This window comes from Amblyomma maculatum, chromosome 1 (assembly GCF_055883805.1).
Source record: "Amblyomma maculatum isolate TAMU_Amacu chromosome 1, ASM5588380v1, whole genome shotgun sequence".
NCBI classification, from domain to species: Eukaryota; Metazoa; Arthropoda; class Arachnida; order Ixodida; family Ixodidae; genus Amblyomma; species Amblyomma maculatum.
In genome coordinates, this window is record NC_139344.1 from 223,308,357 (window position 1) to 223,335,240 (window position 26,884).

General features: G+C 43.3%; 1 protein-coding gene across 5 annotated transcripts in view; it reads right to left on the reverse strand.

Annotated features, from left to right (window-relative positions):
* Positions 1-26,884, reverse strand: part of kis (chromodomain helicase DNA binding protein kismet) — a 154,406-nt gene that overhangs the window by 121,522 nt on the left and 6,000 nt on the right. For all 5 annotated transcript variants that reach the window (XM_084590373.1, XM_084590377.1, XM_084590375.1 and 2 more), the window contains exons 2-8: positions 18,423-20,178; positions 18,075-18,359; positions 9,605-10,039; positions 9,082-9,378; positions 5,817-6,370; positions 3,571-4,533; positions 2,725-3,013 (exon numbers count right to left, since the gene is read on the reverse strand). In XM_084590373.1, coding sequence (XP_084446499.1) covers positions 2,725-3,013; positions 3,571-4,533; positions 5,817-6,370; positions 9,082-9,378; positions 9,605-10,039; positions 18,075-18,359; positions 18,423-20,075 — 4,476 coding nt within the window. In that variant the 5' untranslated portion in view covers positions 20,076-20,178. The remainder of the gene's footprint in view (positions 1-2,724; positions 3,014-3,570; positions 4,534-5,816; positions 6,371-9,081; positions 9,379-9,604; positions 10,040-18,074; positions 18,360-18,422; positions 20,179-26,884) is intronic.

Here is a 26,884-nt window from a genome sequence, read left to right on the forward strand (position 1 = left end):
GTCAGTCGGAGAGAGGCAATCGCGTGCGGCCCTGAACTTGCCACGCCGTAGCGGAAGCGCGACAAAGAATAAAAATAAAAACCTCCAAACCTGCCGCAGATGGCAGAACAAACTTTGAACCCATAACCGCACGCGCGCGCCGAAGGTATGCACGCTCCAGAGAGTAGTGTCAAGGAGCGACCACGCCCCCTCCCACGAGCAAAGAACGGGCGGGCGCGGTCGCACCATACTCTTCCATATGTGTCATATCGGCGTGGAGCGAGTCAACGTTGAGCGAGTATATCAGCTTGTAGAAAGATTCAACAGATGGCGGAGCAAGTCCAAGCGCGGTAGCTTTACGGTGAGGCGCGAAGATTTGAACGCAAGATAGAATACGTACGGGTACGTTATTGACACTGCGGGGAGGAAACGCGAATACGTACTGGTACGTTCGTGACAGTGAAAGGGTTAACCATCAAAACCTTTCCTGTAAACATGCAGTCCAAAACAGCGCCTAATATTAAACAGGTTACAACACCACCACAGAAATTTCCTGAGAAAAGTCATACAAGAACTGAGACAGAAAGAAGCAAACACAATAACAAGCCAATATGTGCAACATGTAAGCAGAGCGCCGATTGGAAATCAAATAAAACTTCAACAAGCAGAGAGGCAAAAGAAAAACGGTACCTGCTTTACAAGCCACTTGATGGGGAAGAACACAGGTTCACGATTTCAAATAGCACAAAATGGCACAACAAAACAGCATTTCTGAGAAGCACAGAACCAAGGCTCAACAGAGCTTGTAGGCAGGCCAGATAGTTCATGATTTAGGAAGTGAGAAAGCACACTGAAAGGATAGACACCGAGGCAGAACACAAAGCGACTCCGATAGTTGGAAACATGGCTCAAAAGAACTTGCAGGTGGGCCATATCATTTTAAAACGTGAAAAGCAGAAAGACAGGACAAAGACCAAGGCAGAAGGACAAACCAAAATGGCTGCATATAAACAAGATTAAGCACTGTTAATATTGAAAGGTATTTGTTTAATGCAATCAAATGCTTGTTGTTAAATAAATATGCCAAAAGCATAGAATTCATACACTTCCAATATGTACTTTAACTTTACATTTTTGTGTACTGTGAAAGCTCTGCTACACTTCTGGCCCTAAACTAAGACGAGCTTTCGAATTTAACCGCAAATATTATTTGCATCAAATGACATTAAATTTTCATTTTCAATTCACTTACGCAGCTTTTGTAAGCAAGCATGGGCCCGTATTCAGTTTGCGTCGTTATCGAAGTGTCGCTATATCACGTGACCTCGAGTCACCTGATTGGTGGAAATGCCGGAACATGATGTTGCCACCTCTTCCGGCTCTGTAGTGGCAACACCCGGTTCCGGAGTTTCGGCCAATCAGATGACTTGCGGTTACGTGAGATAGCGACACTTCGATAACGACGCAAACTCTGAATACGGGCCACGGCACTTGCTCACACATAAGCGCGAAACAAAAGGCATATAGTTCGAATGAGCTCACTGGTGCCTCAATTAAGTGGCAGCGAAGGGTCTGGTGATGATGCAGGGAGCTCAGACTTCAATTCGGACAGCAAGTCATCACTAAATTACTAACCAGGTCCTGTGTTGCACGTCCTACAAGAGGAGCTCACAGGTGATACTTGTGCCTATTTTCAATATTGTTTTTGGATGGTATGATTATTTTATATATTTTTAGTGTGCTTTGTTCTTGTTTTTCAGGATTGCAATGATGTACAGAGAAAGGCATACTGAGTGCCATGGTGGCCGACTGTTAAGAACTGGTGTCAAAGACTAATTGAACAACCAAAAAAAAAACATCATGGTGGCTGACCGAAGAGAATGGATGCCAAAATTCAAGGCCACAACCAAAAAAGGCTTATAGCTGAAACTATAAAACTTTTTACTGCGACAGCTGGCAGTTTCAGCAGCATTTTGCATGTTCCAAATTTGTTTATTACTTGTTCACTTTCACATACCTAACCATGCTTTCGTTTCCTTATCTTTCTATTTTTTTTCCTACATTTTTTTTTTTTAGAAAAGTAGTAGAAAAAAAAGAATTTTTTTTTTCTACAACTTCGTTTAGTTTTCGAGTGTAATATAACATTGCAAAAAAAGCAACTATTACGCCACATTTTAATACCTCTAAAAGGAGGTATGTTAGTTATTGAAAGAATAAAAGTTTTTTTTTTTTCTGAATACTACTGAAATAGCCATTCTTCCCCGCAGTACGGAATGAGAGAAGTCGTGCATAACCTAGAGCTGTCAGGGAAGAGGTGCTGTGTCCTGATAGAGTGAGTTGGGAAGAGAATGAACCCCTGGCGCGTGCTGTGGACAAGAGAGGCAGAAAGGTTCTTGCCAAGCAAAGAGACAGCAGCACAGTTATAGAGTGAGTGCAAGATGTATGTGTACATGCAATGACTGCATAGTCTCCTAAATAAAGAACAGAATACAACCATGTATATGGAAAGGTTTTCAAATGCCCACCATACGAAATCACTTAAAAGGGGATTGTACATGGACGATCACCGTGCACAATCCCCTTTAAAGCCAGATTGTATTATCATACTCTCGTGCTCACTTTAGAAAAGCATCAAATTCAGCACCAACTCACTGCACATGTGGCGTTCATTCCCGCTGGCCTGGTAATAAGCATTTTCAGAATGAAACAAATAAAAAGAAACCTGTGAATGAAAAACGTGCTTACTTTCCACTTCTCCTTGGGTGGAGGATCTTTAAATCTTAGAAAATGTTCTACTTTGAGTGGATCCACATCCTCTTCCAACTCCCATGTACTCTCCTCATATGAGAGACCTCTCCATTTGACCAAGTAGTGCTTATGTGTGGGTCGTGCTGCTTTCTCTTTACTGCTATTAGGCTCATCACTGTTTTCGGCCTTGACTTGCTCCATTTCCACCTTTGGAGCCAAAAGGGGATCTGTCTTGACAGGTACTGCAGCATTATCCTCTAACACATCTTCAGCCTCTGGCTTCACACTGAAACGATAAAAACATCATCTGAATGAATAACCAGAACTCGACACAAAATCATCTGTTCCCAGCCCTGGAAATACTATGTCGGCATCTTAGATGCTTGTGTTGAAACGAAACTGATCATATACAGACGCAATTGAACAAATTGAAAGGACTGCAAAAGTGGTAATACACTACTTAAGGTACAGTTAACTGACCCACGCAGTCTACATTCTTTAGGTGATGAGCAGTCTAACAATCTATGCTATAAAGAAGCATGTGCCCCACTAGGGTAATACATAGCTTACCTTTATAATTTCATTAACTCTTACTTCAGAAATAAGGCTCTTCTGAATTTTTTTGTGTACCATAAGGCAGGTTGCATCAGCCTGCACCACCATTTCCTGATTTTATTCTAAGGGCATAAATACAACTACCTTTGCTTTTGTATACTTCTCACACAAGTTCAGGAGACTATATGGGCACATCAATCAATGGGTTCAGAGCTCCTTTGGAAATGCCTACGAAAAATGCCCACTTACTTTCTCAATTACTGCCACACATAAGTTTGATGCTCTCACCTGCCAGGCGTCTCTTCGTCAGGCTCCTTTTTGATCAACTGCTGCAGAGGTGATCCCGTCCCGTCGCCATCACACGCACTACTATTAGGCTCCTCAGTAACAGGTGCAGGCACAGTTGGTTCTTTGGGAGAAGCACCGCCGAGTTCTTTCTTGGTTTCCTCTGCTGGCTGCTCACAAGCTTCAGCTACGATTTCTTTTTCTTTGTCTTCCTCTGTTTGTTCTTGAACCCGGAATTCATTTTCGCCTTTTTCATTTTGCTCTTCAGGCTCAATTTCCATTGGTTCTGCTTTTTCCTTGACTTCAACATCAGTTTCTTCAGTCTGGTCAGGCTTCTCATCTTTGACACCAGGGTGATTTGCTTCCTCACTTTCGATGGGATCCACAGTCTCAGTCATATCCAAAATCCGGTCTACTTCCACATAGTCAGGGTTAAAAGGTTCATCCTCAAGAAAATCAAAGATTGAATTGATATTGTCCTTCTTCTGACGGAACCGCTTCACTTTTTGCAGAACTCGTTTATCAGTCATCTCCAACTCTTCCAGAGTCTTCCAGTCGCAGTGAATATATGAAAGGTTCTTGTACTTGACAAAGAACTCCTCCACTTCCACAGACTCTTTGTCCTCATCTTCAGATTTTCTTGTGGCCATTCGGGAAGCCAAGATTTTTTCAACCACCATGGTGTCTTCGGTCACAACATTGACAAGAACTTGAACATTCTTGGTCTCAGCACCCTGGCCTCGTGCAGTGTGAGGAATATGGAGACCATCCAGAGCTGTTTCATCGCCACTCAACTGAAGCTCAATGTCATCCGTGTACTTCTTTCTGTGGGTGTTCCGCGACGAACGCCGTTTCTGAACCCCGTCACATTCCTCAGGAGAAGGAGGTGGAGTACCTTCCAAATCTGATTTGTCAGAGGAGCCTAATCGCTTGCGTTTTTTCTTTTTGCTGAATTTCAGGGACAATCTGAAATATGTAAAACACAACAAGTGCAATGCAAAAACCATCAAGCACCAAACAACAGCATGGACTTTTCCTTGATATATCAAATTATTGCTTACATTGAATTCTCTGGTTTTCTCCTTGAAAATCCAATGCAAAGGTATAGCTGTGTTTTTCGAGTTTATCGAATACTTGTTAAGCAGAACAATCAATATATCAAACCGTGAGCAATGCCACTTCTCCTAATAGTGCCCTAATGAAAACTTTTCATTAAGAGTGTGCGAATATTGAAATTTTCGAATCAAATATGAATATAAGAATAAAATGCCTTTAAATGCCGATTATCTGATCATTGAAAAAAAAAAAGACAAAATTAAAAAATAGCAAACATTGTTCATGTTGTCTATTTCAGAATTGCACATAAGTGTATGTGTACCCATCCAAGAAATTGCGAGAACAGAGTCTTCCGGTTTGTGCGCATCGCCTTTGCCAACAGTTTTCAAATTTTCACGCAACGGACACCTAAAACTTAACCTCATCCAGCCACAATATGAATGGGGCGAAGGTGCAATAATGCATAGGTCCCGTGGCCGTAATCAAGCGAACTGCATTGACGGAAATGCAGTATACGAAGTGATGCATTCAAAGTTTCAGCCACACTTGTATACTGGACTCCGTGGGATGCTGGACTCGATAGAGCACTAGTTTGGATTATGAATCATACCTTCAAAATATGTAGGCAGCTTTTATATTTATAACAAGCAGAATGTAAAGAATTGCACGGTAAAGGCCTTGAGACTATGATGCTTAGCGCTCTCTACCTAGCTACCGTTGTCACACTGCTTCATGAAAGTTTTAAGTATCATCTTACATTTCTTTTATTATTTTGTTTGAGCTACTTTAGTGAATTCTACAGACACCTTTTTAACACGTGGTAATGAATTGCTTTATTTTTTTTATTACTTCATTTCCAGTCTCAAACTATTCACTTCTGTCTGAAAATATTCACTTTGCTTCAATAGAAAACTGTTATCTGCATCATATTTGCTTCGAACAGAAAATGCACTATTTGCACATGCCTAACAAATGAACATCATATTCTCACACAAAGCTGTCGCCTGCATCTACAAAATTACGCTGTTGCTATTGTTGCTGTATTTCCCTTCCATACATAACTCAACACAGACACCAAACCCGTTGGCGATTTGCTGCAGTGAAAAGCCAATTGTGATACCTCCATTACCTAACTTTTTTTTTACAATGCATCTACGGGAAACCAGACGAAAATCCCGAAACTAACAACCCACCTGGGAAGCTTTTTCTTGGGCGCCTTTGGTGTTTTAGGTGTGCCTTCCTTGGGTGTTTTAGGTTCCTTCTTCTCCTTCTTCTCTTTAGACTTCTTTTTGGGTGTCTTGCCTTCTTCCGTAGGTTGAGCAGCAGTTGCATCTATCTTAGCCTCATCAGTTGGTGCCGATGCATCAGCAGCTTGTGCTCCAGCTTCAGCTATGGTGCCTCCTTCAGGCAGTTCGGCAATCACTTCTGGAACAGGAGCTCCAGGATCTGGCACCTCTGTTGATGACACTTGCAGTACTGGTGCCACCTCGGCAGTGTTCTTCTTCTTTGACTTACTTTTGCGCTTTGGTGCACCTCCTTCTTTAGGTTCTTTTGGTTCTTTTGGAGGCTTGGGAGCCTTGGGCTTCTTCGGCTTCTTAGGCTTGGGCTCTTTCGGAGGCTCCCCTTCTTTGGGTTCCTTGGGCTTGCGTTTTTTGCTCTTCTTTGTGGGTGCAGGAGGTTGCACATCCATACATGGCGGCTGAGGAAGCAGCAAAGGCATGCTCATGCCAGGGCTCCCTGGAGGCATCTGAAATGTAAAGACTGAAATTCAGCCTATGACACCATGCAACACGATAAAATCTTGAAAGGCTAAAGCCAATCTATGGGCTCATCCTTGGCCAGAAACACACTAATACAAAGCAAATAAAAAAAAAATAATAATAGCTTTTATCAGAAGGAAAGGCTGCAAATTTTTTCAACTGACAAACTAAGCGACAGAACTTCCCAAAAAAGCAGCTTGAACAATTGAGCTGCCAAAAGATCACAACTACCACTGTTCAGCTTCATTGCTAATTCATATTTGGAATAAATTGGGTGACATGACGTCCACCAATAAGGTAGCCTACCGACCGGTTTTATTGCAAGCAGTTCCTGTCAATCATCATCTCATCCATGCTTTAATGCCTTATTCATACAACTGTTCTGAGAATTTTTTTTTTTCATTTTTCACTGTGGCAACCCTGCAATCGAGCCCCCAGCCACTTCTGCTTTAAACATTTTTCAAACAAAGCTTTAAGTTACCTGTGCAGACACAAATTCAAATGCAGCTCCATCATCAGCCAAATGCCCTTTGGAGACATTATCAGAACAGCCAGATTTTCTAACCAAGAACAAAACTGTTTACAAAAGGTCCACTAAGCCCACACTTATTATTCTCCATATATATAGATAATCACACAAATGTGAGTACACATAATCTGGGCTCCTCTGTAGACAAAAAAAACTGGGTGCAGAAATAGCAAGAAAAAGAAGGGGGAAAAGCTGTGGCCGTTATATATAAGTGTTCTTGTATTTAGGCATACTGATTTGTCGTTTAATGGTTTTCATGACATTAGGTGGTGCATTTATTTTATACATGATCACAACTTGTTGCATTCAGATGATGGCCCAAAAACATGATTAAGGCCTTAAGAAAGTTTTAAGCGAACACTCACAAGATGCACTGAAAAGCTGTCAACAATCATAAGGATTTTCTAGTCATCCTTCCTCATCTGGCTGAAAACCTTGAGCCACTCGGAGAAGAGACTGCACATCTCCCAAGCATGAATGTCGGCCCAGCAGTCGCACGGCAGAAAAACTATGTTTTTCATGCAGCAAGGCTTCAAATACTTTCTGAAGACCAGAGACTTGAGTTTCTTCATGTCAGCTGTAGTACGGACAAATAGCGAACAAGTAGATAATCAATTACCACGTAGCATCTCCAGGGCCATCACCACCAATTGACGCAGTAATTACACTGATATGGTAGAGATTTCTGGCAATCCAAGTGACTTTACTGCAAAGGAGCTCTACTGAATCATCCTCGGAGCAAAACTAAATGGTTTCCTGAAAGCAGCCATTTATTCATGCAGGTGTACCCTCCATGTCTGCTGCCTTTCCTTCTCCGGAGGCAGTCTGTCACATAATCAGACTTCTCTAGCGAAAATGGTAGAGCCACGCAGCATTTGCTTCGAAACCAGTCGCCTGAAGCACTGCAGCAAATTCCCTGCTTTTTCTTGGAGCACTAGACCCAACACTGATACATCTTGCAGTCGGGCATCCTTGAACCACGTCAACACCGTACGGTCGAAGTCTTGAAAATTCCAAACCGCCTGCTTGAAGCAGGAGCAGACTTCCACACTTGCCACATTTTTGTAGCATCGCATCAATTAGCACTACTACAGTTCATGTTCAAAAGGTGCACACAATAGGATGCAGCAGAGAGCGAATGGGACAAGTGGCATGTGCCCATCACTGCCGCTCGAATGCTTGCACAATTTCAATGCTGACAGCAGGTGCATGGTGTAGAGTGCCAACAACGAGAGCAAAGTGTCTGTTTCCTAGGGTAAAGGCAGTCACGAAGACCAAGAAAGAGATCATGTGAAAAGAGGCAAGCACTTGATTTCCTCACTTTCCCCACTCCTCTGCCCTGCTACCTGTGCCAGAGATAGTGCTAGTTGCTGCTGCTATCGTGTTAATAATGCAGCCATGAAATGTCACGTTTGTGGGTTCAAATAATGGGAGCTTACTTTAATCTTTTAGATTCGTTAATTTGTGTTTGTGGATTAAAATAATGTGACCTTACTTTAAACTTTTAGGTTCGTTAATTCGTGTTTGTGGGTTAAAATAATGCGAGCTTGCTTTCAACATTTATGTTCGTTAATTCGTGTTTGTGGGTTCAAATATGGGAGCTGACTTTCAACCTTTGTGTTCATTAAATCATTCGTGGGTTCAAACAACGAGAGCTTACTTTCAACTTTTGTTTGTCAATTCGTGTTTGTGGGTTCAAATAATGGCAGCTTACTTTCAAATTTTGTCCGTGAATTCGTGTTTCTAGGTTCAAATAATGGGAGCTTACTTTCAACTTTTATGTTAGTTAATTCGTGTTTCTTGGTTCAAAAAATGAGAGCTTACATTCAACTTTTATGTTCATTAATTCACCTTTGTGGGTTCAAATAATGAGAGCTTACTTTCAATTTTTATGTTTGTTAATTTGTGTTTGTGGACTCAAATAATTGGAGCTTACTAACTTTTATCTTCGGTAATTCGTGTTTGTGGGTTCAAATAATGGGAGGTTACTTTCATTGTTTATGCTCGTTAATTCGTGTTTGTGGGTTCAAATAATGGGAGCTTATTTTCAACTTTTATGTTCAGTGCTGTGCTTTTCTTTTTTCATTATGGCCAGGTTTAGCTGTACAACTGCACCGTCTCATGCTGCAAGATTGAAAAAAATTGGTATAGATCACTGCAAAATCTCACCAGGAATTCTGGAGGCATAAGGCCCTCCCCAGGCCCCAAGCCTAGAGGGGGCATTTCTTGAGAAGTCTTGGCCTTCTTTTTGCTCCGGCTGGGCTTGCGCTTGGTCATGGGCTCAATGGGAGGAAGCACATCATCAGGTGGCAGCAGGTAAGGGTCTTCAGGAGGTAATGGGCATGTATACGGCACATCCAAAGAGCTGCTCAGGGGACCCTCCAGTGGGCAAAGATCATCCACAGCAGCTGGCACCACACTTGGAACACCCGCCAGAGGCAGCGGAGGCAGTGAACTTTGCAAGTCCTGCGCAGCATTAGGCAGAAATTCAGCAGTCCGTTTCCGATATGCACGGGATCAAGAAACAGCTGGTACTAGCTCCACAATAACTTCTCAGACTTCAGAGGCTACAGCAATATCGTAATATATACGATTACTAACAGCATGGTCAGGATTTAGAGCAGTACAAGGCAATTCTTCCACACATACAAGCAAACACGGCCAAGTGAGAAAGTACAATGATCACACTGACCTGATCTGAGATCATAGGTGTAGGCAGTGAAGGAGGCTGGCTCGGAGGTCGGTAGCTATCTGCCATGCTAGGAAACAAGGTGGACACAGTAGGGCTTTGCGGGGACACTGATGATGCTGAAGATGCCACTGCCATGCCAACAGAGGTTGGCCCCTGCTGCTGGGGCTGTGGTTGTAGAGCTTGAGATTGCAATGCCTGAGGTTGCATTCCTTGAGGTTGCACTGCCTGGGGCTGCAAGCCCTGAGGAGGTACAGGTTGAGGCTGCAGGGTCTGGGGCTGCAAAGCTGGAGGCTGTAAACTTTGGGGCTGCAATGTTTGTGGCTGTAGTGATTGAGGCTGTAGAGACTGTGACTGCAATGGCTGTGGCTGCAACTGGGAGTTCTGCAAAAGCTGCTGCTGTGCCTGTGGGCCATACGGAGGGAGCTGAGGATGTGGCTGCAATAGAAAAAATTCATTGTAAGGCAAAAGATGCCAAGCACACAACTTCAAAACAAGCAGTCCTTTCCAGGAGGATTTTACTATCAAGAAATAGGGGTTTTCTCATGGACAACAGTACTTTGGAAAAAGAAAAAAAAAGAAAAAAAAGGAAAAAGCCTTTCTCCGCCCATAGTCCATAAAGATGCGTCATCATTTTTACTTTCACTTCTTTCCCCGAAACAGGTAATGCGCCATGCAATTGCAGAGCTCTAGTGCAACGTTTCTTCATGTACAACATGCAGTACACATTTATTCCAGAAAAATAACATGCCACAATTAGAAGTCCTTTACTGAATGCTAGAGTGATGCAACAGTACCTGAAGCCTTTTAAAAATAATTTGATCTCCCATTACTAAACTGCCACATGACAAGGTGGTGATGCAGTTGGTTGAATTTTGAAGTAAATGCTACCGGCCACTATCACTTGGCTTAGAGAAAAAATATGACAGCAATAAGACTCACAAATCTGGTTCATAGAGATGTTATATATAATGGTGTGCCCAGCACTGACCAGCCACAACGGAGCGAGGCTCCTCCTATGCACATCCTACACAGTGCATGTGCCTGCACTTGTATGTAACCTTCCCGGCTTTTAACTCATCATTAATGCTTAAGGCAATCAAGAATACTTTTCAAGAATTAAACCCACCGTTTGATATCCTAGGTTTACACTAGCTTAGTTTTAGTATTTCTCTTTTTAACTGATCTTATGCATACGTGCAAAAATATTAATGGTGACAGCTGCATAACAAATGCTTGGTCTGAATTATGGAACCGTTTGATGACAATAAAACTGCGCAACCCCCCCCATGCAATAACACCGCAATTCATTTGCTGCATATGTTTAAAAACACCAAGTGAGCTAAATTAATCTAGATCCCTTAAGTACGGCTTCCCTCACATAACCCTTGTGTCACTTAAGGAAGTTAAACCCCACATACCACAACTCATCAGTTTGATATGACTTATGTAGAAGGCCACTGACTGAAAGGCCAACTGCAACGAAATTTTTCGCTCCATAAAAAGAGCGTTTTCTACTAGTACGTGCAGAGAGAGTATTAAAAACTAATATGAGTCGTAATTGAAGCATGTAGATCAAGAATCGCTTGCAAAAACGTTTATGGAACCAAAACTGGAAGAGCCAGAAATGAAGTAGGAATGGGCACAATCGGACCGGCAGGTGCTGTAGCTGTGGCATTTTGGCAGCTTTCTGCTGATTGTAAAAACCTCTGCAAGTGGGCTCGCATTATGTCTGGGTATTCTGAAGGACGCAGAAGCGCATGTGAAGCGCATATTCTTGCAAGCTGTGTGCATTCGTGTCCTCGATGGCTACACATAGTTTCGGCATGGTAATTGCAGTGGAAATTATGAAAATTTCCCCATCGTAACAGACCTAGGGCCTCCAAGCCACGTTTCAGACCTCTGGCTCATTACTGCACATCACCTGAAATTCATTCACCTACAATGGACCAGGTTTGAGGACAGCTCTCAAGTACCCCTTTTTTACATCATGTCCAGTAAGTTGCCCAATTCCGCATCACGCCGCCAGGAGTACACTTGTCTGCTATACAGATTCTTAGCACTTGTAACAAGAAAACTACTTTTCTAACAAACGTAAAACTCTGTTACAATTATTTTGGGACTCATCGATCACATTAACAGGAGTGGAAGCAGGCTCGAGCATTTTGGAGCAGCTTTGAAGCAATAAAATGAAGCATGCTTCTAGGCTCAAATGCTTTTAATAATAACAATTTTCGCTTCATGACATAAAAAATCCAATCTGATTATTACTTTTTATTGAACGTTCAATGCTTTGCTGACTACACATGCATCTCTGACAAGACAATACAAACAGCCAAAACATGTGCAGATCCTTAAAATAACACAACCTGAGCAAACCTTTTAAAAAGACTAGCAACAAATGGAATGTTTGCTTTTACACTTCCTAACTGAACATGAAGTTCAACTAAAAGCTTTCCACTATTTTGAATAGATAGATTAAAAGGGGGAGCCCACTTTGATGCACTCAAGCACCGCCACCAGTTAGTAGTTAACATCGATGGAAAGCACATTTCCACTCTCTGTCTTGTGCATATCCTTTGTGATGCTATGCCTGTACTGATAAATTTCTGAGCACTGGTCAGTAGTGCCTCCATGAAGAGTAGTCAGCACTGAAGGATAGCTTCCTCCCCTATTTGACCGCCTTTTGACAACAGCTGCTCACATTATCACTTGAGCTAGGCTTTAATTTCGACACGCTGGCAATATGGCTTTCTCTATGGCTTTCCAACACTCCTGAGAACACTTAGCAATCTGCACCTAAGTGGCATCCCTCCCTTAGAAATTCAAGGGTGATTTTGTCTGGCATAGGCATGGCAGCCTCAATGGTGAGTACCTGCTTGTTTTCACAGCAGAACCATTAATACAACACGTGTAGTTCTTTCCAGCCAGACAAGATTCCTGATGGCTCATGCTAGCCGAGGTAAAGTACTATGTCACATGCACAGAGCATTTCTTTGGCAATTCCCTCCAATCACTTCATTTGAAACTTACTCGTGAACAAACATTTTTAGTCTCCATGATAATTCTAGTTTATGAAAGAAGTATTAAGCTCAGCAAAAGAGACCACTGCCATCGTTGTGCTTCCATCATTTTTATTATGGCGGCCCCTTTACTTAGTATGTGCAACTCATACATGCCACCGCTCTGCTGTGCTTCACACGATCACTTAATAAAATGCCACCAAATCACATTTTTTTCATAGGTGATGCTATTAATGACCCATCGAGTGGTAAAACCATGTTTCAGTAAATTTGATGGCAAAACATCGAGGCAACCTGTTTTGAGCAATGTTAGAGCAATATTGAGTTTTGGAGCAGGATGATGCAGGAAAAGCAGTTCGGAGCAGAATAGAGCAGAATGGAGCAGCACTTCTGCCCCTGATCATTAAGAGACATTGTAGCCAAAGCAAAATTTTGTTCCAGTTGGCTTTTAAGTGCCAATTAAAACTGCCCATATGCCGTGCAAGGCGTGTTCACACTAGGCAGATCTTGGTCGACAGACGCATTTTTTGCATGGTCATCGTGCTTGTCACACTGCTCCTATGCAAACAGCACGCAGATGGTCGGCCGACGACGCTGTCAGTTGCCTAACGGCAAGAGTTGAGCGTTCGGGCTGCCGTCGGTCGATTTCCTTGTCAAACTATGTCGACGCGACACCACACTGTCCACAGAGACCAATAGTCGTTGCCGTCTTTACCATCGTGCTCACAGCCACGCTGCGTGTCTGCTGCAGACATCGGGGCTGATTTCGGTATTTGCTGCTCGCTCTTTTTTTTTTTTCTGCTGCTGCTTCTCGCCAGAAACAATAAAGCGCTTAAGAAATTAACTGACATGGAACAGCACTAGGCTATGGCATACAATGAGAAAAAAAATCCAAGCTGCTCATCCCAAAAGCATGCAGTAATTCATGGCAAGTTCTCCAGCTTCTGCAGTGAATTGCATGTCATGAGCGAAGATCTCTTCAGAAAAAAGGTTACAAACCAAACTTAAAAGCCTGAAAGCACTTAGGAAACACTCAACTTTACCTGCCGCAGTGGCTCAGGTTTAGGGCGCTCGGCTACAGAGCCAGGAGACCAGAGTTTGATCTCAGCCGCAGTGGCCGTGTTTCGATGAAGGCGTAACACAAAGTGATGTCAGTGCACGCTAAAGAACCCTCATCATCATCATCAGCAGGACTATACCCGCCGGGGTGGCGCAGTGGTTACGGAGCTGGACTACTGTTCCCAAGGATGCGGGATCAAATCCCGGCCTCGGCGGCTGCTTTTCGATGGAGGTGATAAGCAAGGCGCCCGTGTGCTGTGAGATGTCAGTGCACATTAAAGGGGTCATGACAGCTAACATTTGAGCATAAACTGATTATTGCATTTGACTCCTCGCAAGGTAAATTATAAATCCTCGAAATTTGAGCTCATTCGGTGCAGTAGGTAGTTTTAAAATTGATTTTTATTATTAATATCAGAATCAGCTTTCTGGTCTGGCAACCATCAGCCGTTGACGTCACGAGATATCATCCCCATGTCGTCTGCTATTCGCGGATTTTATTCACATATTCTCTCTCTTTGAGAAGCCTTCATTATAATATGTGACCTTAGTGATCCTCGGAGTTGTTTTGGGCTTCAACTAGAAATTGACGAGGAGGCCGAAATCGACGGGCTCATGCTGTATAATTTAGGCATACAATCAGAGGCATATTATTCTTACGTTATGAGAGTTATCTTGTTTTAGCAAAAGGTGCTCCCGCTTATAAAAAGCCACTAGTCCAACGTTTCCATCCGCCGTGTACATGTGCCGTGAAAGTGGGGAGGGGTTAGCGTTTGTACCTGATTGCTGAGCTATTGCTATCGCTTTTTTGGTCCAAAAAACTACATCTCAGACAAGCATACCCAGACGCAAGAGCATACCTTGTGACATTAGAGGAGTAGACAAAACTTCTGAAGTGGTACCTCTTAACTTGCTGTTATATGCGCGTGTTAGTTAGACCTAATTATTTTGGCTGGTAAAGCATTTTTGCTAAACTATGTTCAGTCTTGCCGCGGCCAGCGCACGAAAGCATGTGCTGCCATCGCTTCAGCCCAGTCATCGCAAAGCCCAACGAGATTCAAATGCACTTCACTGCATGCCCGCACTGAACAAGAGCCTCTCAGTCGCTGCTGTCTCCGTCTCGCCTCTCCCGCAGCCGCGCGCGTGACTGCGACCGACTCCCGAGCCTTACCTTGCGCATTTTTCTAGTGCTTCTCCAGCAAATGACTCGTGAGTGCTTCAACGTAAGCATACACCATTTAGTATTAAGTGTGTGAACCCTAAACTCCCACAGGAATGCGCCGATTCGCGGATTACGACTGTGCTCCCAGCATGTTTGTTTACATAGCTTTTGCAATGACTGGATGTATGCTGCTCGTTTGCACGGCATAAAATGCAAGCTGAGTTAGCAATACCAAAACTATCCACCTTTATTTCTTCACAAACTACAACTGCGCTGCAAGAAGCGCTGTGGATGCTACGTCCCCTGCCTGCGCCGGGTATATATACACATAAGCGGCGCTGACAGCTGCCAGCTGCGCTCACTAGACAGGGTCACATATCGACACTTCCCGCTCAATGTGCACTCGCTTTGTGATGTAAGCAATCGCCGATTTGGGGTCGCTACTGCCAGAACTACAGTCAATGACCACATGCAACCGCTAACGCTTTCGTGCGGTAACATCTTCATCAAGCACTTCTGCATGAGGGACAACCACTGTGTCAATCATCAAAAAAAAAAAAAAAAAAAAAAAATAGACGTGACTTTTGATATTGCAGCCTGCATTGCAGACGACACTCCGCCGCGTATCTGTAATGTCACACGAGCATTCCAAAATGGCGGTCGCTCTCGGTGGAAGGAGCTTCCCGATTCCGATTTCTGGTTTGGTTTGGTTTGTGGGGTTTAACGTCCCAAAGCGACTGAGGCTATGAGAGACGCCGTAGTGGAGGACTCCGGAAATTTCAACCACCTGGAAATCTTTAACGTGCGCTGACATTGCACAGCACACGGACACCTCTTCGTTTCGCCTCCATCGAAACGTAGCCGCCGAGGTCGGGTTCGAACCCGGGTATTCCGGACAGTAGTCGAGCATTTTACCAATGCACCACCACGGCGGGGTATCGCATTGTTTTGTAATATGCGCCGCGCACTAGGTAGTAAAACTTTGTGAGTAGAATCAGAGGCCTGTATATTATTCATAGAAGTATAAAACGGCAATACATCGAATGACCTTGTCCTCGCCCTTTTAAAGAACCCCAGGATACCGAAATTTCCGGAGTCCTCCACTACGGCATCTCTCATGGCCTGAGTCGCTTTGGGACGTCAAACCCCACAAACCAAACCAAAACAAACCCACAGCAGAGCAAAGGCCTCTCCCATACACCTCCAATTAACTCGGTCCTGTGCTACTTGCATCCACTTGATCCCCTGCAAAGTTTTTTAATCTCATCCGACCACCTAACTTTCTGCCCCCCTGCTACGCTTTCCTTCCTTTCAAATCCAATTGGTTACCTTAAGCGATGGCTGATTATCCTCTCTTCACACTAAGTGTCCTGCACATGCCCATTTCTGCTTGATTTCCGCTAGGATGTCATTAACTCTATCTTTTCTCTGACCCACTCTGCACGCTTCCTATCACTTAGCATTACACCTACCATTTTCAGTCCCATAGCTCTCTGCGTTGCCCTCAACTTACGTAGAACCTTTTTCGTTAGCCTCCATGTTTCAGCCCCATAGGCGAGTACAGACAAGATGCAACTATTATATTTATTTATTTATTTTACCATCAGGGCTTACAAAAGCATTTTAGAGGGGAGGGGCAAAGGTACAAATGGTACAGTTGAATTGTATTGAAGGAAAAAAAAATCGGGGAAAGAACAACAAAAAAAAAAAACTGTACTTATTTTAAACACACTTGTACGTTGCAAAACATTAGGTAAATTGACCGGAACAGGTTGTTGCATGTAAGATCCGTTGTTTCTGTACCAATGTATCTAGGAATGAAGTAGACAAAAAATTAACGGGATGTGCGAGCAGTAAAATTTTCACAGTAAGTTAGTAAGCGAAATGCGAAAGTGATGGTTGTCGGTGATAGCGACCAGGTCAGCAGGTAAGTTGTTCCAATCATGGCATGTTTTTGGTAAAAATGAGTGTTCATACGTCATCGTGTTTTGGCGAGGTATAGCAACTTTGTAGTGATGATCGACACGTGCAGAAACATAAGGGGCGTGTATAAGAAGGCTCGATCGGAGAAGGTCGTTGTGGTGATAAATCCTATATGAAAGAGGCAGATACAGGAAATCTTTTGACGAACAGCAGGTTTAGACTTAGCTTCATGTTAGTGACGCTTGCAGTCCAGTGATAATCGTTGATGACAAAACGAGCTGAGCGATTTTGTACACTCTCCAGTGTGTTAATTAATGATACGAGGCCGGGGTCCCATATGGAAGAGGCATACTTTCGTATACTTTCCGTATACAAAAGTATACGAGGAACTCTTATACTTTCCCCCTCTTTTCGGAGGAAAGAACCCAAGGTGGTCGAAATTGAATTATCAGAGTCCTTCTTTGTGCGATTCAGTTTGGGACGTTAAACATCATTAACCAAACATAACCAAGCCATTGTCAACTTTAGTTAGTGACAAAAAAAGCTTGTGTGATTAACATTTACATTCAGTCCCACATCTACAATACTTATGCTGGCACAACCTTCCGTACTTGAAGTGATGGAGTTAAAAAAAAAGCACTTCTGTCAATTTCTTAAATTTCAATTCTGATAAGTATGAAGCAGTGCAAACCAGCAACTCTTCAATGATGCAAAGTTAAATGCTCAAAAGCCTAATATCCTGCCAATGTAGAACCACTATCTCCATAGGTCTTCTATGCTTTTACTTCAAGGAGCTGATGCTTCCTAACACACAGTGCTTATTACCTGGCTAAAATGGCTTTCTTATATTAATAATCCTTCAAACTGAAGTGCAGACAAATAAGCTACACATCACCTGTTCAAGAAAATTAAAAATGTTTAACATCCAAATGTGTAGCACGACTTTGTAAGCATAAAGCCACCAAACCTGTAACCACCTCAACATAAAAATGGGTGCAATGTTAGCAGGCATACACCAGCAGAAAATTGATTTGCATAATAACAGCACTACCAAAAATTATTTTTATTTTGTACAGCTCTTAAAGAGAATAAACGCCAGTGATGCAACATTTTCTACAGTCTATTAAATAAATTAAGCTGATAATGCTAATATAAGCCACACATATAAGAGAAGCCCACCTTCAAATGTCATATTCCTCCCCACCCCCCTACAGCTTTTAGTGTGGTTTCAACGAAAACGAGATAATCAATCCAGGGTTGTGACTACACACCCCTTCAAACTGCAAATAGCAAAGTCATTTCGCACCTGTTGTGCTGGAGGCAATTGCTGAGGCTGCTGCGCAGGAGCAGTAGTAGGCATCCTCGGCTGAGAGTATGGAGCAGGAGCAGCAGACACCCCAGAGCCAGCTGCTTGCGGATATGGGTACGCACCCATGGAAGTTGGGGAGCCCATGGGACCCAAGCTACCTCCCAAAGCACTTCCCATTCCGGGTACCACAGGGGACGACGCAGGCACCGACGAAGGAAGTGCGGACTGTTGCGGTTGCTGCTGCTGCTGCAAAATTCGCAGCCGCTCTTGAAGCTCCGATATCTGCAGAAGGGTGAACCATTTTGTGTTGACCCTAATCAGCACCATTTCAATACTTTTACTTACCCTTTTCTGTGTCTGTGCTGTCTGCGGCACACTGTACAAATGCTGCAGCTGCTGTTGTGCCTGCTCGTAGCCCAGAGAAGAGACCGGCTGTTGCTGGGGGTAGGCACCATACGCAGCGGGAGAAACGGGTGCTGTTCGTGCGGGTCCTGTGGCACCCAGAGCATAATCACTACGGGCAGGCAAGGCTGAGCCAGCTGCTATAGGTCCAACGTCACTAGCGCCAAATGAGGAGGCCTCTGGTGTGCCTGTGAGTGGCCGAGAGCGAGTCATAAGGTTTGGGCTTGGATACGAGTGGTGCTGGGCAGAGGATGGCACCACACCATAGCTCAAGCTTTGTTGCGCCTGGGCTGGCCCATACGACTGTTGCACTGTGTTGCCATAGTAGCTGCCTGTGGAACTAGTCGCTGCAGGCGGTGGCTTGGCAGTGGCCATGTGTGGCATCACCATTTGCTCGAGCTGCTGAAGGCTGCTGGATGCGACAGGAGTAGCTGAGGCAGTGGCCCCACTGCCAGGAGACAACACCTGCCCAGGACTAGAAAGGTGTGTGGCCCCTGGGCTGGGGTAGCTGCCCTGCGATGATGACTGTTGGCTAGTCACAACACTGGGGGAACCTGCTGGCGGTGTTGTGGTAGGCCGACGTGGCGATGGGTAAGAGCCCCGATATTGTGGGCTGTTTGGCGCCTGTGTAGGGTATGGAGATAAGTGTGATGGACTGGTGGCATCAGAACCAGAAAAGGGGTGACCTGGCGAGTAGGCAGACTGTGGGTACTGCTGCATGCGAGCAGGACTGCCCTGAGGAAGTGGTGCTTGGCTGCTGCTACTGCTGGCAGCATAGCCTCCAGGACGTTGCAGTGTCCGTGCTGGTGGCATGCTCTGGGCCACTGCTGAGTGACTCATTGCCCCTGCAGTGCCGTATGTCGATCGGCTGGCACTAGTCTGAGCTGACGGATATGTTGTCTGTGGATAAGCCGCCATTGACTGGTCTGCCATGAGCGTTGCTGTGCCTGCTGCAGCCTTGCTTGTAAGCTGTGCAACATGTGTGCCATTGCCCTGCGGGCCATAGGCAGGCCTCTGTGGAGAGCCATGCTGCTGCGGCGTATGCAAAGAATAGTCCTGGCTGGGGCCGTACTGGGCCTGGCTAGTTCTGTGATGCTGGCTGCTAACACCTGTGGCTGTGGCCATAGTGTGCTGAGCACCCAAGTCAGTCGTGTGTTGCTGGTAGCCCGCGCCAGAGTTCATGTAATGTCCTCGCCACATATCTTGAGAGCGCTGTGGGGCTCCCATAGTGCCATAGGGGTACTGGTCAGAGGCTTGCATGCGCTGGCCGACCACTGACTGTTGTGAGTAGCCGCCCATCATAGCAGACTGCTGCTCCCCCATAGGATGCACTCGTGCACCATATTCAGGTGCCACGTGGCCAGCACCATAGGCTGCGTAGTGCATCTTCTGGTCGGCTGGCTGTGGATAGCCTGGGTGCATCTGGCTGTATGGTGCCATTTGGCTGGTGCCTGGCGCACTGCTGCCCATTGGGTTGGCTGCCATCAGGGGAGAGACCAGGTCCTGGGAGGCAGCCCCATAGCCCGCCAAGGAGCCTGAGCCGTCCTCAATGCCCTGGCCATAGCCATCTCCACCCAGCAGCTGGTATTCAGCCATGAGGCACCGTAGCTGGTCACCCACTCATCTCACCAGCGCTGCTCCCATCCGCCATCCAGAGCCAAGGCCTGGCACACTTCGCCCCCCGGACTCATATGGGGCCCTAAAGGAAAGAAGAGAAGAACACAACGTTAGGTGCATGCTACTATGCACCACTGCACTTGCAACATACAACCGACAGACCAACACCAATCTGTGATGACAATGCTATTGGTGGATCGGGCTAACAGCTGGGGATGCACGTTCCATATTACATATAAACAGAAGTTTTCAAAGCAGTTTTCTGATTTCACAATGCAGACGAAAATGTTCCTTCTACAAGGCTGATACATCCCAGAGAAAACAAGTATAAAACATAACTTCGTGGCAAATACATTTTTACAAGTTCAATACATGCATGACAATGGGTGGGGATATCAAGGAGATGTATGGAGATGCAAGAAAAGCTTTCCAAAATAATTTTCTCATTTAACAGTGCACATACGAAGGTCATTCATTGACAGGTGGCAAGTATGCTTAAAGAAAGCATGACAAGGTATGCAATACCATGTCAAAGCTGATAACTTAAAATTTCACAATACATGTATGCTGTGATGCTGGAAATGCCTCACAACGTGGTAGATGCTCATTAGCCGAGTGTTTCTTTAAACAAGACAAGCTTCCCATGCAGTCCAACATACTGCTGTGAGCTCTACCTTTTGCTGGAAATGAACTCGCTCATACCGGACACCATCAACTACAGACCGCCTAGAGTAATGTTCTACATGGAAAGCAGTTCTCAAACCGCAATATAAGCAAACCACACAATGCAGCAGGTAATGGCATTGCTGATGCACCTAAGTTGCCTCCAGTGTGTGCCAAAGCCCTTATTTATTAAGATGGTGCTGGTCTACACTATGATATAGAAGTACAGTAACTGCCAAGATCGCAGGTAGCATAGGCACATGTCAGGAAAAAAGCTAATAATACTCTGACATGCAATCTGTACGGAACATCACCTTATAATAGCATTTTATACAATGGTTGCAGCTATAGTTCATCAAATTTCAGTTGACTTAATTATACTAAAGATCGCTAAACTAAAACAGGTAACCACAATAGGTGCCACTGAATGCACCAAGGACTAATAAGCTTTACTGACAAAGACTGGTAAAGAAGGATGGTATGAACCAAAACAAACAAAACCTGAGAAAAGCCTCAAACAAAACCACTGCTAGTCATGCCAGCTATGAGAGAAGGAACCATAACAAATAATTAAGGAAGGAGAGGAACCATGTTAGACCTTTGTTTGTTTCTGTGAACTCTAAGGCAATTTTCTTATGCATGAACCAACAGACCAGCTTCCTGTATTTGTCACTTTCTGTACCATACTGTCAAGACAGTCAATTAGATCAGCCAAATGAAGGCCACTAAAAACTCATTTTCGAAAGCAGAGCAGCGCTTTAAATCCCTTTTAATTACCTCCAATTTAATGAGTAAACCCAATTGAAATCTACATAACTACAGTCCACGTTTAGCTTCAGAAGTTTCCTTCAAACTTTTTCTTCCTTATCCACTTGACTTGCATTGCTACTAACAGACTCCAGCCTAGCAGGACAATACTTACCCACTATTGTACATAATATGCTTGCTCTCACTGGAACTGGCTGCAAGATAATGCAGATTTGCTACCTGATGGAGAGCGACGAGCTAGCACTAAGTGTGGATCATTCTTTGCATTGCTTGCTTGCCAGTTTTAACATACTGACGTCTACTAGTCTGCCAGATCTGACAGGTAGACTAGATACACAACCAAATAAGCAATCAATCGCACCCATATGCTGGTAACTTTTTTTTTCTTTTGTGTGAGGTACACCATGAAGGATTATCACATCCTTATGTCACCTGGCATGTCAAGACATAGCAAAGGCATTGGATGTCATGTTAAAAGCCCACTGAGAACAAACAGAAGTTGATACATGAAGCTAACGTCCCAAAGCGACATGGGCTATATGAGGGATGCCGTAGTGGAGAGCTCCGGATAATCTTGACCGCCTGGAGGAACATAAGCTGGCCTGTATCGATGAAGTGCAGTGTTAAAATCAGAGACCACTCACATCAAGAATGGAAATTTTATATGCTAGGAGGACCAACAAAAGAAAAATGGGTGTCGCCATCGTCGGGCCGATTTCACATGACCGGTTGATCACTTTTTGGCACGGATCCCAGAGGCTATGCTATACAAAGTTCCCTCCAAAAGTGTGAAAATACGTCGTTTTCAGCATGGACGTCACAGAGTTTGAATGGATCAACTAATCTAATTTTACCGCCAATATATGCATCTCTGAACACAAAGCCAGAAAGAGCCAGGAATCAATTCTTATTGAGCACAATAACTGGACGAAGTAGTCCTCAGCGTCCCTTAAAGCAAGCTAGTTGGATACTGCCAGACATGACTGAATGCAGACATCCAGTGACTGCTCATCATCATCCCAGTCTGCAAGATCTAATGATTTAACAGAAGCTTTTCCATGGTTGCCTCAAGATTGCTCAAAAGAAACATATAGTTGAACTACTCACAGCTCATTCCATAATATGCATATTAAGTTGCATAATTTTTCAGAGGTATTCCGGACAAGTGTTTTTCATTGCTAACCTTGAGTGCACTGGAGTGCAGCTGTGCAACTTCCACCACAGATGAATTCAACCCCAGCCAATGACTATGAGTCCCAGTTAAAATTATTCCCCGTTTAAAAATGTAACAAATGTAATGCTATAATGTCACTATACTATTACAGCATTTACAGGTATTAACTTTCAACCCATCCATCACAACATCAGACGTGCGAGACAGTGCTATGAACACAGAAATGAACATAGAAATGAAAATCATAGCACCTCATCACATCATAGCATTCCCTGTATGGCAGTGATAACTTGATGTAAAATTGCATGTACTTGTGTTTCAGAAAAGAAAAAAAACTGTTTTCGAGCACTGCATGAGGGCAGTCCAACAGCAGTAAAACCTCTGCAGGTATGACCACAAGGGCATCCACAAAATTGTTCCTATAGGAATACAGTTCCACACTATATGTTGATTCTTCCTTAATTCAATGCAACCCTACCCCAAGGGTGCATTCTTAATATTGGTGCAAAAAGGTCATCCAACCAAGGCCCCAGAAATTTCAGAAGTGACACTTCAACATAGAAGACAACTCGAAAAGTGAAGGGTGGAGATTTAATGGCATGAGCAAGCGGCTCTTCACCACAGATGCCCTTTAAAGTCTACAAAGTCAAATCCAAAACTGAATTAATGTTCTACAGGTTTCATATAAAAAAACTAAATGCTGTATCAAATAACATGAATGTTGAAACAACAACCCCCACTAAAACTTGGCACTAAGTTTCTGTTTAAAAACTTCTGAAAAATTACCAGTCTCAGCATTGCCTTAACTTTCAGGAATTATTTTTTTGTATTTTTGAAGTGAAAGCTTCACTACGCCATTTATCAGTCAAGGTCAATCTGTCCAGCTATTTGACCTTCAAAACACTGGTGCGACCTTGACCTGATTAAGTGTAGGTGTCCACCCAAAAGTATACTGTGCCTTCCTTTTCCCAAAACCTAACTGAACGAAAAAATATTAAAAAATATCATGCACTAATAAGGCAGTGTTACAGGGGCTACCATGAACACCCTCTCAAATCAAAGCTTTAGAGTCCCCCTAATTCTAACAACAAAGCATGCATAACTATGCTTAACACAGCTTTAGCTCCTAACAATAGGTTCGAGCCATACTTGAATCACCAATTTCTGCTCAATTTGCACAAACTGCTTTGAGCTTATGGCAAACAATATTATATATAACTGATCCTACAAAATTTTATGGCTGCATCTCAGAAATATTTTTCTTGCTACAATATATTTCTTCCTTGACTTTTTAATATTTGTTGCATTTCTACTGACACAACTGAGGTGTACCCCATTTACCCTTGTTCAGTGCTCCTTCATACCACAGGTCAAAAACATTCAAACACTTTTATCCCACAAAAATTTTCTGTCAAATTTTTGCAGTGCAGTTGCCCCCCCATGACATGCATAGACTGAAAAAAAAAAATTTATGCAACAAAATTTAAAACCCGAAAATAAAGAATGCCTTGATATAGTATGGTTCAAGGAATACAAAAAAAACAAACAAGGCCAAACTAGACAACAGTTGTGAGGAAATCAGCTTCACAAGGTGACCACAGAGGCAAAAGACCACAAATGAAAAAGCATCAATTGTGCATAGTCAACATGGGAATGGAAAAACTTCAGAAATGAAACTTCAAGACAGTATGGAAAACAAGACATACAAGAAGAAACAAATATTTTAAAAACATCAATCGTTTGGCAATTTTTAGTGACTTCAAAGTCGCCTTTAACAAAATTACCTTTCCATCATTTCTCATTAAGCCTTTCCTTTGCAACTACTTTCTCAATACTAACAGCCTCGCAAGCAAAGAAGTGAAAACCAACAGCACCTGCCATAAGCGAGCTGCTGTTTTACCAAGAGGCCCTTTAAAATCAAGTCCAAGTCAAATTCAAGACTAAATTAACGTTTCTATATAAGTTCCATTTAAAGAAAAAACTGATTTACCAGTCCGCCTGCAGGATTGCTAAAAAAAAAGTTGCCTCTTCCTCACGTTGATGACCCTTTCCTCCGTAGTTATTCCCTTAATTTGGCCGCCCAAGAAGTGCAACCGTGCAATTGCAGAAGTGAAAAGCAAGTGCGCTTGTAACCCCCATTTCTAATGTGCGCAGAACTATTGAAAAAATACACATATTATGATGAGGCTACCCAAAAGTAATAGAAAATATTATGCCTCTGCCCGTGCCACTAGGTATAAAGGGCTTATTGAAAAAATACACAATGAAACGAAGTTAATCCACTGGAGAGCCTTTATGATTGTATATCATGAGCATGCCTAAAGTCATCAACAATAACTGCTGTACTGCAAGCTACATTCACAGTACCTATTATACGCCTAAATGGAAAAATGCGCAGAAATTGCACAAAATTTTTCAGTATATGAGTAAGCATTTTTACTGTAACTCGTCCTTTTCTCACAACTTTCACAAATGCTTTGTGTGAGAGATGCAAGTCAGGCTTGTTTTCAATTAGAGTACTTTAGAGTTTCCTTTACCTTGTGGTTTGGATGAGTGGTAATGAACTGTTCAGAAATTAACAATTGTCTAATCAAGTATTAACTAATTATGAACTAAATATTGCTGACACCCTTTCACCTTATGCACCATCACCTGTGCAGTATGAGACTAAGCATGATTAATTATTTGACAGTAATTGTTGTGCTTGGAGGCCATGGTGTCATTTGGTTTGGTTTATGGTGTTTAATGTCACAAGATGACTTCAGCTCTGGGGAATGCTGTAGAGAAGGGCCCAAGAAATTTTGATCCCCCAGAGGTTGCACAGAAAGCGCACAGTATAAGTATACCGATGTGAGGTGTTATTTGTTACGCTGCTGAAAAATGAATTTGCTATGGAAGTTGCCCATGAATGCATATGCATTAATAAGAGACCATCACAACAATCCAGACACAAGCTAGTTATACAAGAACAGAAATGATTTCATTGTGCAATGACGTTCTTCAGCGATACAAAAGAGTTCTATGTGTACTTGCTATGCATACTTTTCTTGGAAGCTAAGCAGAGTGATGCTAACGCATCGTAAGAAATTTTGCAAGTTCTTAGCTGCCAAGACATGAACTTCGCTTTTGTCAGCTGAACTTAACCATCAGAATCCACCAGCAGGCACAATAAACATCCCAACGCAGCAGTTCCATGGGCTTAAATGTACAATTTTGATATTTTCATGAAACGCTATTAATATAAGCACTCAACTTATTCCCTACATGCTCACATTTCAGCATGCCTATCTAGCACTGCTATTTAAAAAAAAAAACATCAAAATGCCTGAATAACATTCCTTCACCAAGAATGTTTATGAGTCGATGCCCAGTCAACCAACAGATGACATGAAACATAAGGCGACATGGCATGGCATGAAACATTATCTGAAACATTAAAAGGACAGCATGGACCATTCCATTCAATTTCTCTTCCTTGCAAAAATCAATTGTGTCGCTCTTTCTGGTTGCATGCCGATGTTTGGCAGCAAAAGGCATTTTGCCAGTCAATGCAAACCCATGTCTATGCAGAAAACAATTTAGTGATCACTGTTTTGACTTGAGTGATGCAGTAGCCTAGCCTCTGGGATCCAAACACCCAGAAATTGTGTAGACACAGCAGTTTACTTGCTAAATCAAACGGTACTTGCAACATCGGTATGAGCTGGCTCTCACGGCTCAGTTTTCAGTGAAGACAGCTGCTCTGTTAGAGCAAGGCAGTCTACCAACACAGCAAGCTTCAATCTGACAAACCAAGTACTGCCTTTAAAAAATAATATCTACAACTTTCATAATTATTCCAAGCAAGTTTCACCACCAAAATACTCAAGTTCACAGACTGAGTTTGTGTCACCCACTCTGCACATGTGTGAGAGGCCAGACCTCCATTACAATCCTTCAAATTTGTGTAGCAAAAAATAGCCCCGTTTTATTTAGGACAAGTTAGACATAAGTTGGCAATTCAAGAAAGTGGTGGCATAAACAGTGTGCCCTTTCAAATGCCTGTACCCTACACCTCAACTTGCAACAAGGTGGTGTCTAGCCAGAGTTTGTGTTCTAAGGTGAAATTTCCCCTGTTCACAATCGAAAATTAAAAAGCCAGCTTAGAGTTTTGCAAGTTAGCATTTTAGTATTTTAGACCAAT